At 35.8% G+C, this 20,081-nt stretch overlaps 1 protein-coding gene across 1 annotated transcript in view; it reads right to left on the reverse strand.

The window, feature by feature from the left end:
* GBE1 (1,4-alpha-glucan branching enzyme 1) overlaps positions 1–20,081 on the reverse strand; it is a 310,726-nt gene that overhangs the window by 185,889 nt on the left and 104,756 nt on the right. Inside the window, exon 3 of the mRNA XM_018054118.1 lies at positions 14,815–14,930. Coding sequence (XP_017909607.1) covers positions 14,815–14,930 — 116 coding nt within the window. The remainder of the gene's footprint in view (positions 1–14,814; positions 14,931–20,081) is intronic.

Here is a 20,081-nt window from a genome sequence, read left to right on the forward strand (position 1 = left end):
CAGGCAAGAGTACTGGAGTAGGGTGCCAGTTACTTCTCTAACTCTATAATAACACTGATGTCCTTCCAGGTACAATGTATGGTCTCAATTAGCCAGTAGAACCTCACTTTATAAACCCTGTCCCTTCCTTCATCAGCTCACAAACTGACAGGTCTGGCCAGAGAGGTAAAACATGGATGTATTCCCACAGCAGGCACAGGGTCTAGTCTAGATGTAAAAAGAAAATCCACCTTGCCATGCAACATTCTGGCTTACATAGCTATAACTCTAACAACATATATACATACATACAAACATACATATATATAATGACTAACAATACCATGAGATCAAACTGTGTCAATCTGTGCACAGCTTCCCGTGAGGATTCTCCCTCCCTCACACTGATGTCCTCTACTAGTAGTTATGATTTCATAAAATACTTAAACTGAAATATATATATATATAAAATATGTGTATGCATGTGTGTATAAATGCATTAGTGTGTAATTTTATATATATAAAATGTATAGCATATGTTCTATTGAATATTCCTAACAATGTCAAATTGTTTTCTGTGTGCTCCTAAATGTATTACTGTCATAGCCACTTGCTCATAAGAAAATATGTATTCTAAAAACACATTAGGATTCACAAAGGTTTATTATTTTAGCCAAAGGCTATCCTTGGTGCTATTTTCAAACATAGGTATCAAGAAGTCACAGGAATTGTAATTAAACTAATATATTATAGCAACATAACACAATGTTAAGAACACAGCCTCTAGAGCCAGGCTTCCTGGGTTTGAATTGCAACTCTGCCTGCTCTCAGGTAGCTACATGACTTTGAGCAGATTTGGCATCTCACTGCGCTTCAGTTCCTCATCTGAGAAAACGGGGATGATGGGGTGTTATGAGGGCTAAATAAATTAATATGCATAATATTAAACTAGTAACTGACATATAATAAGGGCCATCTAATAAGCAAAAGAAAGCAAGAAAGCCTTTTATTAGGAACAAAGTGAAAGTGTTACCCTCTCAGTCATATCAAACTCTTTGCAACCCTATAGACTGTAGCACACCAGGCTCCTCTGTCCATGGGATTCTCCAGGCAAGAATACTGGAGTGGGTTGCCAAGCCCTTCTCCAGGGGGTCTTCCCAACCCAGGGATGGAACCCAGGTCTCCCACCTTGCAGGCAGATTCTTTACCATCTGAACCACCAGGGAAGCCTTATTAGGAGCAAGCCAGACTATATTTACAGGCTAGTTTAGGCTATAAATTCTGGATAGTCAATCACTGCATATTTAAATTATAATTATTTTATGTACCGCATTTTTAAAAGAAAGAAAACAGAGGAAAAACACACGAGAAAAGGAAGAAATCAACAGGTTTATGGTTTTCTTTTTTCCTTGTGCTTATCTCTGAAGGTGACCTTTCTGGGAAAACGTATGTTATTTGTTCTCTGAGCTGTGTATGATTAGTTTCTTCATCATACACAGACAAATTAGGAAGGCTGCTGTGGTGATCAGAAATCATCCGTTGAACAAAGTCAAAATTAATGATAAAATTGAGTTCCCTTTGTGTTTGATTTTCATCTATCTACACTCAATTATAAACGAGCTATCAAAGAAAGCTACCCATTAGCTCTTAATTCATAATGACTTCAGAAGGCAATCCCTATACTGCCATTGATATCTCACCAACAGCCTCCTATTCTCTGCAGGGCTTTTAGCTGAAAATGAACAAGGAAAACAAAACTACATCATCCACATGGCTCGTGATCCTGAGCCCTGCTGTGGAAAACTCGGAAATCAGGCTTAACATACTCAAGCTATAATAAGTCTTTACCTATATATGTAAAAGAGACAATTGAACTATTTTTGTTTTCTTTCCTTCATTATTTATTGTGCCTTAAGTAAAATAGATATAATAGCAACAGTGCATCCCAGATTTCTATTTCATTGTGTCAAAAGTAAATAGTCTTCAAAGTTAGAGAAAGTTTTCCATGAGGAAAATGTCTAAAACAGAGATGATATGTGCTTTATCTAGAGAGAAATAATATCTGTTTAATTATTGGGATAAGAGTGACATCATCGTACAGTTGGACTTTTCTGTCTTCATTTTACTCACCTAAACATCCTGACCTCTGGCATATCACATACTAAATCCATTCTGTAACCTTCTAACTAACTGGTTCTGAACTATAAGGGAAAAGAACTAGGCATTGTTCATTTATGCATATGTGATTTAAAGAAATATTAAAACAAATTTGGATCCTCATTTGAAATAATTACCTGCCCTTATTCACAGATTTACATACATTTAATTTATATTTTTCTTGGTTAAAAAAAAAACAGCTTACAATTTTTAAAATATAATATATTTAAAAATAAAATGAGAAGAAAAAATCAGCAGTTACAATGGAAATGGTCAGAAGGAGAGAAGGGCTGGAGGGCAAAGAAACGAGATAATGATGTAGGACTCTGGAGCTGGATGATTATTGCAAGTGTACAAGTCACTTAATTTTAAGTCTTTGACAGACAAGAGAAAGGGGGGATCCATGAGATAAAAATAAGCATTTCAAATCTTTAGGAGAAAGGCAAACTTTTCTCTAATATTAAGCTCTTTAAACAGTGACTCACAGGAATCTTTGCTTGAAAAAAAATAACACAGAAAATGCTAATGACTCATTAAAGCAAACTGATTTCCAGACCAATATTTGCTTATTTTGGTTATTTTGTTTGTTTTAGCCCTATTATCAATAGGATTTCTCCTATAAATAAGCAATTCTATTGGCTGAGATGCCTGAACTCAAAGAAAATGCAACAGTTATTAAAACACACTTTATAAATTTCTTTTACTTTCTGTATAAAATGTATATGCAAAAATATTTCCAACAGTGGCAAATATACTTATATAGTGATACCTAAGCTTTTCAACCATGCGGTCAATAAACATTTATTGATAGCATCTATAAAGCAGTTATTACTAGGTTCCAGAGACGCAATGATGACCAAGATGCTGAACTTGTCCTCAAAAAGATCACAGTCTGGAAGTATGTATCACCACAGTGAGGATGGTGGAAACATGCTCTGAGATGCTTGTGGAAGAAGGAATATTTGGTAAGTAGAGAGTGGAGTTTGGGATTATGAAAAACTTAACCAAAAATAAATTGTATATAAACTCAATACCAAAGACTTGGGTGGGGAGAGGTTATCAGGTTACTAAAATAGGGGAAAGCCATCCCATATAAAAGGGATGCTGTCTTTGATTGGTTGAAACACAACCAAGACAGAGTTTAAGCAACAGCAAGTAATTCAGTGTAGACAGTGTACTTTATTATTGTGGACTGAATGTTTTGTCCTCCTCCAGTTTTATATGCTGAAATGCAATGCCCCAGTGTGATGGTATGAGGAGATGGGTCCTTTGGAAGGTAAATGAGGTCAAGAGGGTAGAGCTATCAGGAGTGGAATTAATGCCCTTATTAGCATCACTAGAGAGTTTGCTTCCTCTTTCTGCTCTCCACCATGTGAAGAGACATTATCAATGAGAAGCTGGCAGACTAACCCAGAAAAGAGCTCTCACTAGAATTCTACAAGGTTGGCACCCTTACCTCATACTTTCAGTCTCTAGAACTGGGAGAAATACATTTCTGTTGTTTAGAATGCACCTAAGCTACGGCACTTTATTATGACAACACAAACAGACCAAGACAAGGATAAGATAAGTTTGGAGAGGAACCCAAAGTCCAGAGCAAGAAAGGCTTTGTATGGAAGGCTAATAAGTATGGAATACATCCTAGAGGCCATTGTTATTCAATTCTAGAAAATAGAGAAATCATTATTTAGATATAATGATACATGGGGGTCCAACTATAAAGCAGAAAAGGAATCTCTTTATTTCATGTGAGTGCTGGGGAATCTGAAAACTGACCTGATCAGCTTCTTATCACACAGTCTGAAAACTCTGTCCAATTCTTTGTGACCCCATGTACTTGTAGCCCACCAGGCTTCTCTATCCATAGGATTTCCCAGGAAAGAATACTGGAGTGGGTTGCTATTTCCTTCTCCAAGGGATCTTCTCGACCCAGGGATTGAGCCTGGGTCTCCTGCATTGCAGGAGCTACTAGGGAAGTGTTCACAACTTCTGAGCTACTAGGGAAGTCTTGAAAACCTGGCTATAACCAAATCAAGAGTGAAGAGAGTTTATCATAAAGGCTTTTAAACAGAAGGATAATATGAACAGATTTCAAATTTTAGAATGATGACTGTAGATATAATATGAAAGTGAAGGGGGAAAGGGGAAACAAAGGAGAAGATCATTTATGAGGAAAAGACCATTTCAAGAAAAGAATAACACATGAAATTTTGTATTAGCAGAGACAATAGTGAAATTTTTAGAACATAAAGGATAAAGAAGAAATCCAAATGGCTGACAGGAGAAAAGGCTGATTACACACAAAGGAATAAAAATCAAATTTATCAGCATTTTATCAGCAACACTGGATATAAGGCAAAACTGGATGTAGATAATAAATAAACTTTAATTATACACAAATACATAAGATCTCAAGTCATCACTAAAAGAATCTCTATAGGATGTTCCATATGAAAGGAAAGTGTTAACAAGTAAGCTGAAAAAACAATGACTTATGACAAGAGTGAGTTGGCAGGTGGTACACAGCAAAAGAATGTATTTTATACATGACATAACTAGAAATGATCACTCAGGAACTACAGAAGATAGAGATTCTATCACAGGCCATGACACAGTAGAATTCATCTGTAAATCTATATGAAATACTAATGGCAATATGCAGTTCCAATGATTCACAATGGTAAATGAAATTTATATGCTTCATTCATAGGTCTTACGTGTAATTATCATCATCCGGCTATTGGTACTGTTTTATTTTATATTAATATAACAGCGTAGGAAGGGATAGAAAAAAACATGGTGGAACAGAGGGTACAGAAAGAGCAGTTGTACATAATAGTAAAGTTCTTTCTAGGAATCTTTACAGCATAAAAAGAAGAAGAGAGAATATTCAGGGTTCACAAACAGTGACTAATTTTTGTTAATTGCTAATGAGATTACTTTAGCATTTTTATATGCTCCAGAAGAGAGAGTATAAACAATTGTGAGGGAGAAAAAAATGAGATCATTAAGGGTCCCAAAACACCACAAGTGAAAGAATAAACTGTTATTATTAAAAATCATTGAGGTTTTTTTAAGTAAGAAATGCAGGATTTAAGAAAAAGCAAAAAAGAATCTCTGTCAAAATTCTGCAACTGTATTGCCATGCATGCTTTGAGAATAAAATTTCCTAAAATAGATTCACTATTTCATTTAGTTTCCTTATATATCTTACATCTTTGTAAGTCAATATAAGTCAAACGTACTACTGCCTCCCATGTAGAATTGGTTAATTCCTATACAATCTTGCTTAATTTTATATTCTTTTATTCTCTAATTGACCCTTGACAACTTATTGATAGTCATTAATCTAATCCATTAACTCTTTCAAGATCAAGCTTAGAAGGCATCTCTTCCCATAATCATTCCCTAACTATTCAGCCTATAAATTTAATTCTCCATCTTTCCAGTCTCCTAAAAATCTCTCTCTAATCCCTTGGGTCCCTTCTCAGCCCCATTGATATTTAGTCAAAAATGAAGGGAACTAACAAGTTTTTTTTAAAACTTGTTAAAAGTAAAAAACAAGTATTCTATTTACTTATTCTTACTTTTCTGTTATAAACTCCTTTAAAAAAAAAAAAATAAGCTTCTTCCTCTACACCCTTAACAGTAACAAAATGCTCAAGCAACTCATTTGTTTATGGTGAGCTTTGTCCAAGTGGACAATAAATTCAATATGCAGGCATTTTGTCTTTTATTTCTTCACATACATCCAGGGAAGAAAGTGCAATATGTTAAGTGTAGAAAATAAAATAAAATAAAGCTAAATATGTGCTAACTAAGATATTAAGAAAGAAAAAGAACAAAATTTGATAACTTAATGTGCAGCAAGCTCAAAACAGAGGGAAACAACCCTACTTTTACCTTGCCCATTCTCCAGGCAAACAGAGTTATGCTAAATATTGATTAAAAGACTGCTTTGGAAACTTACACATTTATTTTGTGTTTCCTACCAACATTCTGAGGAGCTTTAAAAAAAGAAAAGAAAAACAAATCAATTAAAAAGCCTTTATTCTCACCTACAGAGGAAGACCATTTCCTAGTATGTCATTTAGGTTCATTAACATTCAAGTTGTATTTTGCAAACACAAAGAAATATAAGTTTTGTGGTATGGGAAAGTGCATCTAATTCTAACTACACGTTCTCCCAAAATTAGATGCTTCACGGTCTTAAAGGTTGATTAAGTTAAATCATGTAACAAAGAGTAAAGGATTTTTGGGGTCATGGAAAAGAAAATCTTTATCATATAAAATAACAGATAAAGGCATCACAAGCAAGAAATAATTAGTCTCACCAAAATTTTATATCCTGGCATATGATAAGAATGTAATATTCAATTGAGGCCCCCAGAATTATAAAACATTCTTCTATTCAGGAAATGTACATTTCTCTTCTTTCATTCAAATAAGGATGTTTGAGAAGTCTGGATTAAAAATAACAAACTTAGCAAACTTCTGTTAAAATAAATAATAGCAAGCAATATAAAAAGTGAAATTAACAGAGAAAGACAGAAAAGGAGACAACAAGAGAACAGAAATCTCAACAAATTTTTGGAACTTAGTAATTGGAGAGATAAGAACATAAGTAGACAGGAAAAAATTAAAATCTGGTATTACAGAGGAAGAATCTGAAGAGAGCTAGTCAAGCTGCTTCACAGAAGCCCCAGGACTTGTCATGTGGAAGCTTCTGGTCCTATGGGAGAGGTAAGATTCAATGTTAAACGGAGGTAAGATTCAATGTTAAACTGTAGGCTCTTAAACATAGCCTCTCCCTTACCGCACAAAAAAATGTGTATCCCTCCAAAATGCCACCTCTCACCCTTCGAATGGGAGATGAGAGGTTCATTCTGAAAAATACCAATTCACTGGAAAAAACCTTGATGCTGGGAAAGATTAAAGCATGAGGAGAAAGGAACAACAGAGCATGAGATGACTGAATGGCATCGCTAAATCAATGGGGATGAGTTGGCGCAAACTCTGGGAGATAGTGAAGGATAAATCCCAGCATGCCGCAGTCCATGGGGTGGCAAAGAGTCAGACACAACTTATCAACTGAACAACAAAGGCAGGCTTCAATTCCAGAGACAATAGCACAGCAGATGGCAGAGGTGAACCAGATGGGTGAAAATAGGGGGATTCAGTGTCTTACTGAAAGTTGGGACCTTTATCCACTTTCTCTGTCCCTTATGTATGGATGCCAGTTCAGTTCAGTTCAGTGGCTCAGTTGTGTCCGACTCTTTGCGACCCCATGGACTGTAGCACACCAGGCTTCCCTGTCCATCACGAACTCCCAGAGCTTACTCAAACTCACGTCCCTTGAGGCAGTGATGGCATCCAACCATCTCATCCTCTTTCGTCTACTTCTCCTGCCTTCAGCCTTTCCCAGCATCAGGGTCTTTTTGAATAAGTCAGTTCTTCGCATCAGGTAGATAAAGTACTGGAGTTTCAGCTTCAACATCAGTCCTTGCAATGAAGATTCAGGACTGATTTCCTTTCGGATAGACTGGTTGGCTCTCCTTGCTATCCAAGGGACTCTCAAGAGTCTTCTCCAACACCACAGTTCAAAAGCATCAATTCTTCGGTGCTCAGCTTTCTTTATAGTCCAACTCTCACATCCATACATGACTACTGGAAAAACCAGAGCTTTGACTAGACAGACTTTGTTGGCAAAGTACTGCCTCTGCTTTTCAATACGCTGTCTAGGTTGGTCATAACTCTCCTTCCATGGAGCAAGAGTCTTTTAATTTCATGGTTGCATTCACCATTTGCAGCGATTTTAGAGCCCCCAAAATAAAGTCTGTCACTGTTTCCATTCCTCCATCAATACCCCTTCCACCCACCCCTTATAAGAGACTGGAAAATTCACCTCTGGGAAAAATAAATGATCTCAGAGCAAAATTTTCACTCCTTGCCATCAACATAAAGGCTGTCTCACTTTCTGGCTACCCAGATGTGAAGATCACCAGGAACAAAGCTTACCGGTAACAGAATTTTCAATTGTCTTTTCCTAATAACTCTTTCTAAAATACAGTTCTATAGCTAGGCATTTTAAGACAGCCTGCAACACAAAAGATAAGAAGCTAAAAAAACATAGAAAAAAAATTTTTTGAAAGAAACAGTGAGGGGGTAGGGGAACAAGAAGGAAGTAGAGAAAACAAGCATGTTATTAGAAATGCTTGTAATGTGATTATGAAATAATGCAGTTGGGGGAATTCCCTGGTGGTCCAGTGGTTAGGACTCCAAACTTTCAATGCTGAGAACCCAGGTTTGATCCCTGGTTGGGGAACTAAGATCCCACAAGCCTCATGGTGTGGCAATAATAATAATTATAATAATGCAGTTGGAAGATACTTTTTCAAAGCGGAACAGAAAGTAAAAATGACAGGAGACTTGACAAAAAGATAAGAAAATCTAGGTGATTCAATATCCAAATACTAGAATTTCCTGAAACAGTGAACAAAAAATGTGGAGAGAAGGAAATAGATAAAAGACACAAGAAAATATTCCAGAGGTAAAGGATAAAGTGTGTGTGTGTGTGTGTGTGTGTGTGTGTGTGTGTGTGTGTGTGTATGTCTGTGTCTGTGTGTGTTAGTCACTCAGTTGTGTCCAAGTCTTTACGACCTCATGGACTATAGCCTGCCAGGCTCGTCTATCCATGGAATTTTCCATGCAAGAATATTGTAGGAGATTGCCATTCCCTTCTCCAGGAGATCTTCCCAACCCAGGGATCAAACCTGGGTCTCCTGCATTACAGGCACATTCTTTACAATTTGAGCCACCAGAGAAGCCCAAAGGATACAGTGCTTATGAGATTAACCTTAAGCAAATATTTAGATACTAACTTTTCAACATGCCATATCACTGCCCAATGATATCCTTCTACCTAGCAATCTCATTCTGGCTATCAATAGTTAGTTTCATTTTACATAATTGATCTGATCTCTTATTCTCTAAAACCCAAACTTTCCACAAACTATCTATTAATACCTCCTTTTTATTCTCATGGAAGGTCACTTCAATACTCAGCACCCTGAAAAATGGAAATGATAGTTTCACACAATAAAGCAAAAGCAAACACGGTATAAAATAATTTGTTGGGCTTTCCTGGTGGCTCAGTGGTGAACAGTCCATCTGCCAAGGCAGGAGACATAGGTTCAATCCCTGACCCAGGATGATTCCACTTACCACTGAGCAACTAAGGCCATGCGCCACAATACTGAGCCTGTGCTCTAGAGCCCATGCTCCACAACAAGAGAAGCCGCCACATAGAAAAGACCACTTGCTGCAACCAGAGAAAAGCCCGTGCAGCAACCAAGACCCAGCAAAGCCAAAAATGAATCAATAAATAACACTATTTTAACAGCTGTTAAATAATTTGTTAAACATGAGATAAGGCTCAAGTTCTACTTGCTTTGTATCACTTTTTTTCCCTTTTTCTCTCTGTCAACCCTTAGCCTGACCAGCACTGTAGCACAATGATTAGGACCATGGACTTCTCTATTAGGTAAGCCTTAATTCAAGTCAAGGCAATACCATCTACTTAACCTCTCTAAATTTCAGTGTACTTATTCATGAAATGAATATGTACAGTATTTCATCTCACAGTGTTATAATTAGAACCAAATTAAATATGGATGTAAAATAATTTCTAATTTCATGTGTCTCATCTGAGAAAATTGCAATGTGGGTATTAGGTTCCATGACTCTTTTCCACCAATCAATTGTATAAAATCTAAATATAATTCAGAAAGCAGTATGATCTGCTCTGAACTGAACTGTGCCCCCGCCAACTTCATATGTTGAAGCCCTAACCCCACTGTGATGGTATCCGGAGACAAGACATTTGAGAGATAATTAGGTTTAAATGAAGTAATGAGGATGGGGGCCTAATGACAGGATTAGTGCCATATGAAGACAAGGGAAGAAGGCAGCTGTCTGTAAGCAAGGAAAAGAACTCTCACCAGAACTCATCCACGCTGACTAATCTCAAACGTCCAGCCTCAAAAACATGAGAAATTAAATTCCTGTTGTTTAAGCTGCCCAGAGTATGGAATTTTGTTGTTGTAGCTCTAAAAGACTAATACATGAGCCTTGAAAAGGTTAAAGATCTGCTATCAGGAAACCTCTATTCTAGTCCATTTTTTTTACTGATTTGGCAAGGGAAAAGTTACAGTACAGAAAAATCCTGAACATTTAAAAGGAGACAATACTAATTGCCATTGCTAGTTATATGGGTATTAATAGAAATGAGTTTTTAAAAAGAAGGAAATGGCGATCAGAAGACAAGAATTCTTTAGTTTGCCTCCAACCCATCTTTCGAGTTTACTGTCCTGACCTCTTGCTTTTCCTGATCACTGACTCCTGAGCTACATCTTAGCAGTCAACTCAATCCACTTCTCACCAACTCTCTGCCCCAGGAGGCTAACCCATGTGTACCATAGTCTCTAGAAATCTGCCTTCTTATTGGGTGGGCCAATGTTGAGCCACAGGAAGAGGTCAGAGAAAGGAAGGAGTGTGGGAGATGAGAGAATTTGTCTCCTTTTTCCTCTGGCTCCTTTCCTGCAAGGTTACCATGAATTAACTGTGTCTCTCAGTAAAACTCAGTGTTCCTCACACGATGGCTGATTCTGTCTCCCTCTGGGTTCTAGGAACTGATACCTGTTCCGTATAGCCTAGGCAAGGTAACAATTTGGGTCTTCCTAAGTTCTCTCACCCAACCCTGCTTTTAACTCTAGAGTGGATCCCTTGTGCGTTAAACTTTGAAAACAGCATTTGGGGTGGAGGGTGGAGTAGGGGAACTGTTCAAACTGTCCTATTTTCTGTAGGCCATTTACTTCCTGTTGAAACTTCAATCGATACATATACTTTTATTCGCATAGTCTATCTGTCTGGTCAACTTCTAAATATGTTACCAAGTAGGCTTGAATGTCATTGCCCTTCAGTTATTTCTCCTGTTACCATCACAGGAAAAATAAACTGTTCACTAATATTTTGCTACAATAGCACCTTATTTTTAAAGCACACACGCACACCCTATGTATATATAACAATTCGACTCAAGAATCTCAGGTCAAGGATAGTACCTGACACAGCATCTCAATAATTATGTAAATTCCTACAAGACAACTTACAAAGTTGTTTTAATATAATTTTATTAAAGGTATATATTTTAAAATAATGAACAAAAAATACCTTCACATAAATTAGTTTGGCTATGTGTCCAGAAGAAAAAATATTAAACACACAAGTAGCATGTCTCATTATCCCTCAGGAACATAGTCTTCTATGCTTTTCTTGTATCTTTATAGCCTTGAAAGTTTAATTCACCTTAGGACATTACTTAATTTATTTTTTTTAGTAAATTTATTTAAAAACATGAAAAGGAGATATTTACATGACAATGTAAGTAATGAGGTATCTTCTTCCAAATTGTTCAGTTGAAAAGACCAGGGTTTTGCAAGGAAAACAAAGTTATTATTTCAATAGTAGGTAATATTCTTTTTTGAGAATGGTTATCAGATAATTCATAAGAGAAACATCCACAAGTGAGTTATAAAGGTCAATCCTTTGTGGACTGAAATAAAATTTCAAGTTCAATTTAAAACAAGATTTTTAATTACCTAGGTAAACTACCTAGGGATAATTTCAGATCGCAAGGCCAAAAACCTTATGTTAGCTGATTTTTTTATGGAAAATTTAACCCCATTCCCTGAAAGAAAAGCTGATACATCATTTCCCATAAGAGAAAAACTAATTATATCACCATATTGACATTATAATAGCATCTAAATGCTTCCTCAAAATTTGAAACATCTAAATACTATAAGTGATACTTTGGGCCTACATTTCCAGTAAATTAATCCTCATTGAAATCCTTAGCAAATAATAATTAAGAAAGCTTACACAACAGTTGACTTGATATTTTCTGAATGTTTATCTACTGTTAGATATAAAATTTTCAAGCAAGTAAAAAGGGAAAAGATGCTTTTTAAAAAATTTTTCTTTGATTATTTCATTTCATCCAGGTCAAATGAATTTATGAAAGAAAGCATAGTATAGTACATAGATAGTATCAAAAACACCTTTATCCATTTGGACTGGTATAACAAAACACCAGAGACTGAGTGGCTTACAAAGGGCAGAAATTGATTTCTCACAGTTTGGAAGCTGGAAGTTCAAGGTCAGCTGCCAGCATGGTCTGGTGAGGGCCTTCCTCCAGGTTGCAGACTTCTGGTTATATCTTCATATGGTGAAAAGGGCTAGAGATCTCTCTGGAGTTATAAGCTCACTAATTCTATTTAAAGAGCTATACCCTCATGACTCACGCAAACCTCTCAAAGCCCTAGTACCATCACATACTAGTGCCATCATATCAGCAATTAGCATTTTAACACATGATTTGTGAGGAGGACACAAAACATTCAGACTATAGGATAAAGTATAAAAAGTTCTGGAGTTAGCTGGGAGAAGCAAATTTCTATCATTATTACTGTACATATTAATAATCATTCATTCCTAGTAATCATTTTTCTGAGGTATAAAAACAACATATGACCGTCCTTGGTTATCCACTTTAAATACAGCAGGGAGTTTGGGATGGACATGTACACACTGTTACATTTAAAATGACTAACCAACAAGGTTCTACAGCATAGCACATGGAACTCTTTTCAATGTTTGTGGCAACCAAGGTGGGAGGTGAGTTTGGGAGAAAATGGATGTGTATGGCTGAGCCCTTTGCCATCCACCTGAAACTATCACAAAACCATTAATTGGCTATACTCCAATACAAAATTAAAAGTTCAAAAAATCCCACAATGTATGAAAATTAATTCATTCATTGTATGTAATAAAACAGAAACAGACTCAGAGATATAGAGAACAAACTAGTAGTCACCAGTAAAGAAGAGGGAGGGGGGTGGGAGAAGAGAGAGTATGGGATATAGAGATGCAAACTGCTCCTTATGAAACATAAGTAACTAGGATAAATTGTACAGCACAGGGAAATACAGCCATTGTTTTGTAATAACTTTAAATGAGATATAATCTATAAAAATATTGAATCACTATTTTATCTCCTTGAAACTCATACAATATTGTAAATCAACTATACTTCAGTTTTAAAAACTACAAAAAAAATAAATAATTCATTCAACATTTAATGCTAAGAGTAGATAACATGTCAGAGCTCATAAAATCTAAGAACAGAAAAAAAATATCTGCAGCACTTCAAATAATTGTAAAACTCAGTTCTTTAAAACAAAATATAACAAATGGCCAAAGACGCAAAACAACAATGAAACCAGTGGTATCATGGTCACCTTGCTTCACAGTTTCCTAAAGTCAGGCCTTACAGACCATAGGAAAATCAAGCCCTTTGGTTTATTCCTTCAAAGACTGCGCATACAAATGGCTTTAACATTCAGTAAATATTTTTTGAGTGCCTACTCTGTGCCAGGCACTCTTCTAAGCACTGAGAATATACAGTGTTAGCAAACAGAAGAGCAAAGGGTCCTGCTCTTGTGAAGCTTACACTGACTTGGAAAAGGGATTATATATATTAATTTAAATCCCTCTTATTGTATACTGTAACTACTTTTTCCTCCTTTTCACTTCAGATTAAGAAGAACTCTGGTTGCCATCCCATATTAAAATGTCTCTATTCCAGACAATATGCTCTCCTGGGAATTATGTGTGGCAATATTTCAGTATTTTCAGGTATACTTATAATTTCAGTATCTGTAAGATAGAAAAATCTATAAAACAAACATACAATGCATTCCTTATTTTAACTCTGGTTAATACTGTTAAATAACAAATGCCAATAAAAATATGTCAGTTACAGGATTTAGTGATAAATGTGATGAATGCTGTTTTATGTCCAAGGAGGGGAAAGAAAGGGACATGGAAACATATATTTATTTGACCAATGGGCTAAAATCAAGCAAATGTTAAAGGATTTAGATAGCCTTTTACATAATCAAACCTGTAATCTGTAGTCCAGATTTGGGACCCACCCTTGAGGAGACTAGAGAGGCCACTGTGTTGGCTCTGTACACCCTGAATGCAGAGCTACGTAGTCAGCCTAGGAGAGGACAAATAGAGGACAGGCAGGCCCCAGGCTAATTCAAAGGGCTTAACAGAAGAGAAGAGGACAAACCAGAGCCCTGAAATCAAAGAGCAGAAAAAAAAAAAAAAACACAAGAAAAATCATATCCCCAAAAGGTGTGGGTCTCCAACACAGTATTGCCTCATTCCAGTGGCTCATCACAAAATCAATTATATCAAGTGTGTCTTCACAGGTAAAAATTCTCTGCTCGGCTGATTTGAAGACAGGTTTCATTTTTTAAAATCAAACTTTATGTTTCCCAGGATGAACTTTTGTAATTATTCAGTCATTCTTCTAAAAGATTTCCAAAGTCGTTAACAACTAGTAAGTTCATTATCTTACCAACCAGTTGCCGTCTGACATATTTCAATTTGCTGATGACTTCTCTTAAATTTTCCTCTATTTAAAAATTTACACTGTTTCTCCTATAATTATCAAGCATCAGTTTACATTCTAACATTTTAAATCAAACTCTGCAAACAGGACAAAAAAAATAGTAAGTTCAAATGAAAACATGAGGGAGGAAATACCTTTAGTTTGGATCCATGAGGTACTAAGACAGATCTATTCTGCTTTGGTGGGATATACAGCTCCCATTTTCCAAAATCCAGTTTTTTATATGGGTGTGAAAATGGGTTCCAATCATCTGAAATACAATAAGGAAGGTCAGTTAAAAAATAATATTCGATACATTTCAGTCAAAGTATAATTACTGCCTACTTATACAGAATCAAATTACCTAAAAAACATTGCTTCCTAAGGTGCTAAACGAAACACTAATCATTTGGAAAAAGTAAGTCATGCTTGTGCTGAGTCACTTCAGTCGTGTCCGACTCCGCGATGCTATGGACTATAGCCCGCCAGTTACTCTCTCCATGAGATTTCCAAGGCAAGGATACTAGAGTGGGATCCAATTTCCTTCTCCAGGGGATCTTCATGAACCAGGAATGGAACCCACATCTTTTATGTCTCCTGCATTGGCAGGTGGGTTCTTTACCACTAGTGCCACCTAGGAAGCCCTCTGCCTTTTGTATCTGAAAATTGAAATTACAACACATTTTCCATTGTAGTTTCAGTTCTATTTGATCAATAAATAGGATGATGGGCCCCTTTTCAAGAAACACCATCAACAAAAGGAGATAATAAGAAAAAATAGAAGTGCATTCTAAGCAATTAGCTAAGATACATGTCATGGTAGAAACAAATGATGAAAAATTATTAAAATCATATTAACTAAATCCACAAGTGTGTGGTGTGTCAGAACTCAGTTAAAATCTAAAGAAATGCCTCAAACAAGAAAGGTAGAAGGCTACAAACTATAACAGGAAAAAGAGAGGTGAACTGAAAATGCTGAAAGGAAGCCAAAATGAACAAAAGACCATAAAGACATGGAAATTTAACATGTGATAGAGGTGGCACTATAAATCAATGAGTAAAGGACAAACTGCCTAATAAGTGGTACTGAAATAATTGGTTATCTTTATGAGAAAAAAAAATCTCTTCTTAATAATGTACTAAAGAATGAAGAATCCATAAATATAATGCTTAAATACAATAGATAAAACTGTAAAATTTTTAGAAGAAAACACAGGAAAATATATTTATAATATTGAGTTTGTAAGTGTTTTTAAACAAGACACAGAAGCATGCACACTCATATACACACACAAAACTTTAAGGAAAAGCCTAATAAAGTTGGCCACAAAAATTACACACTTATCTTCATACATAGATAAATAGAATGACAAATTATCAACTGGGAAACTATATTTCTAATGAGTATTATCAAGAAACAGCATCCAAAATATATGAAGATCTATGAATCAATGGGAAAAAGAAAACAAACCAATATAAAAATCAAGAGAAATTCAGGGGAGGACATATGAGTGACCCATAAACATACAATGATGCTCAAGCTCACTCATAAATAAGAATATGCATCAAAAATATGAAAAGAAAACTAAGAATGTCAAACATCAAATTCTATTGTGATTTCCACTAAATAGAGGAAAGAGAACATAGGAAGCTTTAATAATATCTGTAATGTTTTATTTTTTAGGGTAGGTGGTGTATACTGAGATGCTGATCACATTATCCCCTATTTGTTTATGCCTGAAATATTTCACTGTTTAAAAAAAAACATAAGCAACCCTGTGATACCAACCACCGTAGTGCTATGAAATTAGATTCTCAATTGAGGAGATAAGAAAAACAACAGGAAACTTGTTTTATTCCATGATTTCTTCTTTTCACACCAACACTTTCACCACCTGTGCCTGAAGGTTTTTCACTCTCTGCCAATCTGAGTGTTACAGGCAGAGTGGGGGGAAGAAACAGCATTTAAACAGATCCTTCTAAACATTTTCCACTCCCCCTCAGAAGACAATCTGAAAATATCTAAAGGTGGTTTATCTTCAGGAACAGCTCAATAAGCTCTGTGCTATTATATTCTCCTGCCCCTGAAACATCAAACACATATTTCATCTGTTTATAATGTGGCATTCCTTTAACACAGTAAAGACTTTCGGGCATAACTGGGGCAGGGAGCTTGAAATATGAATATCTACGTAGTACAGCGCTTTATACATTTGCTGAATTTCTTTTTAAGCTAATCACTTAAGACAGTTAATAAACTTAAGACATGCAGCAGATCTTTTCCTGGTTAGTTAGATTCGAAAATAAAGGGTACAGTTCATTAGTTCATTCATTCATTCATTAAATACGTATTGAGTGTTTAATGTAGGCCCCGCTCAACGCCAAACTGAAAATTAGTGCTCAGAATGACAGTTGTATTTCATCCAGAAAAGGTTAAACTGAGTAACAGCACACCAAAATGAGTAGTAAAATACATAATATAGGATCCTCTAAAAATTCAACTGTAAATAAGACTGTTACTTTGAAAATGAAGCTTTAAATATATGGGAAATTTTCATATGCAGATTTACTTAAAAGCTTTACTCAATAATGCAAAAATAAATGTGGTTTTGAATATTTGTTTTTGAATATCAGTTCAAATAGTTCTTTAGCTTGCAGTCACTTGAGTTTTAAAGATCTATTTAAATGGCTAATGTTTTAATATTTGTATAAAGAAAACTACTTTTACTGAATCACATTTCCCTTTCATAGTGTCATGGAAATTCATGTGTTAACTTCTACTACAGGTTCATTTTTCCTGACGAACCTCAACCTTCAATGAAAAATCTGCATTACCTTCACATATGCTCCAAGAGAAAATCCATCTACCAACCATCATAAGCAATGCAGAATATACTAAAGGTTTCTTAAGAAAGAGAGAGAGGAAGGTTTGCAAAGGGCATACAGGCATGAAACAACTTCAGGTTTTTGCATTGGACAGTTGTCTCCCATATAAATACTTCTTCAGCCACACCACCAGTCTTTTATCTCCTTGATTCCTTTTCCAATCACTGTTCAGCCCTGAATTTTCTTTTCTATTCCTCTTTTATTAAATGCAATTGCTTCTTTCCATTTGAAAAATGTACACCGATTAAACTAACCACTTCTACTGTACTGCAGGCATAAGAAAGATTCTCTTCTAATAAAATCAGTTCATCTCTAAAATGATTTCCTAAAAAATAGCCAATAAGTGGAACTTTTCTCTACAAGATATAGATATCTAAGGTCTAGGAACATAAAAATCAGAAAAATCACTGGATTTGTTCTCATAAACTCAACACTAAACCCTTAGATAAGAAAGAAGGAACTGCTACAATTAAGGTATATTTAGGTATGACTGTGGGAACTAATTGTGGAAGTACACAATTAAAAATAGGTAAATAAACATTAAAGATCCAATGACTGGTATAAAAATATTAAGTAAAATTGAATGTTTTGTTTTGAAGTGAAATTTGCTTTAGAAAAGCACAGGTGGCAAGCTAATGAGTTCAAGAATACATTCTGGAGAAATTTATGTCTTATGAAATATCATGAGAGTTTATTCCTGAAAATAACTGAAAGTAATATGAATAATGATAAATAAAAGTTAAAGTAATATAAGTGGTTTAAGTAATATAAATAATGATCATTCTAAGGCACATTAGATATATCTAAAGTACATACTTTTAGAACAAGATTATCCATTTTTCATTTTAATCCTCTATGAGTTTATATCCTGAATCCACAATATAGAATTACTTTTAATTAAGACAATGCTGATAGTCTGTGTCTCTATGTAGGCCTCAGGATAGGACTAAAAACATCCCATCACCACCTGTGACAATTATTTGCTTCTCTATGAAGCACAGAACTACATATTGAGAGTTCTGTAAGTCAGTGGTTCTCAAGCTTTAGTTCATATCAGAATCACTTGTTAAATCAGATTGGACTGTTTAAAACAGACTGCTAGACCCCCACCTTCAGAGTTTTTTGATTCAATATATATGAAGTGTGGGCTAATAATCTACATGTCTAACAAGTCCGTGGGTGATACTGACACTGCTAGCTGAGGGTACCTGTGCATGCAAGCTCAGTTGCTTCAGCTGTGTCTGACTCTTTGCGAACCCGTGGACTGTAGACCGCCAAGCTCAGGGACCACACTGAAAATCAACTTCATGGTTCAGTTACTGACTTCAGGTGTTCTCTGCTCACAGCTTTGTGACTGATTTTCTAGATTAAATTCGATTTATAGATTACCAAATAATTTTATAAATCAGTAGGTCAAGGAAATTCTGAAATAAAAATTATCATTAATAATACTGCAAAGCAAATATTACATGAAATTTAGAATTTGGGATTGACTAACATTGTAAAACCCAGAAGGATGACCAGTGAGATGAAGATTATAGTACAGACCTGAGACATTAAGGAATCTGAACGTGTTTGCATCAGGGAATAAAATTTACAATTTAAACATGAAAAGATAACATATATGAAGATGAGTATTCAATATACTGTTATAAGGATCTATAGATAATGTTTCCTAAAATATTCTCACTAAGAAATTGCATGGTTAAAATGTATGGGTGATTTTGATCAGAAAATAAAAACTTGAAGGCTTCTACCTAGAAAAGTAATATTAACATTTTTAAGTATTAACCTTTCAAGTCACCTTCCTTTCTATGAGCCATTTCCTGCCATGAGCTAGACATTGCTAGATTTAAGGATTAGGAACCCCTAAAGCAATGTGTCGGAGAAGGCAATGGCAACCCACTCCAGTACTCTTGCCTAGAAAATCCCATGGACGGAGTAGCCTGGAAGGCTGCAGCCCATGGGGTCGCTGAGGGTCGGACACAACTGAATGACTGCACTTTCACTTTTCACTTTTCCTGCACTGTAGAAGGAAATGGCAACCCACTCCAGTGTTCTTGCCTGGAGAATCCCAGGGACGGGGGAGCCTGGTGGGCTGCTGTCTATGGGGTCGCACAGAGTCGGACACGACTGAAGTGACTTAGCAGTAGCAGTAGCAAAGCAATGTGTGGGGCTTCCCTGGTGGCTCAGACAGTAAAGAAACTGCCTGCAATGCGGGAGACCCAGGTTCGATCCCTGGGTCAGGAAGATCTCCCTGGAGAAGGGAATGCTACCCACTCCAGTATTCTTGCCAAGAGAATTCCACGGAGAAAGGAGCCTGGTGAGCTACAGTCCATGGGGTCACAAAGAATCGACATAACTGAGAAACACTTTGACTTTCACTTTCAAAGCAATACGTATATATTATTCTAGTTTTGGTATTTTAAGAACATGTTTCCCGCTTGCATAAATTATTTTATTAAAACATGTTCTAAGACTTTCAATGATTATCAACTTTGAGCAAGTTGACACATTTTAAAAGCAAACATTTACG

This window comes from Capra hircus, chromosome 1 (genome assembly GCF_001704415.2).
Source record: "Capra hircus breed San Clemente chromosome 1, ASM170441v1, whole genome shotgun sequence".
NCBI classification, from domain to species: domain Eukaryota; kingdom Metazoa; phylum Chordata; class Mammalia; order Artiodactyla; family Bovidae; genus Capra; species Capra hircus.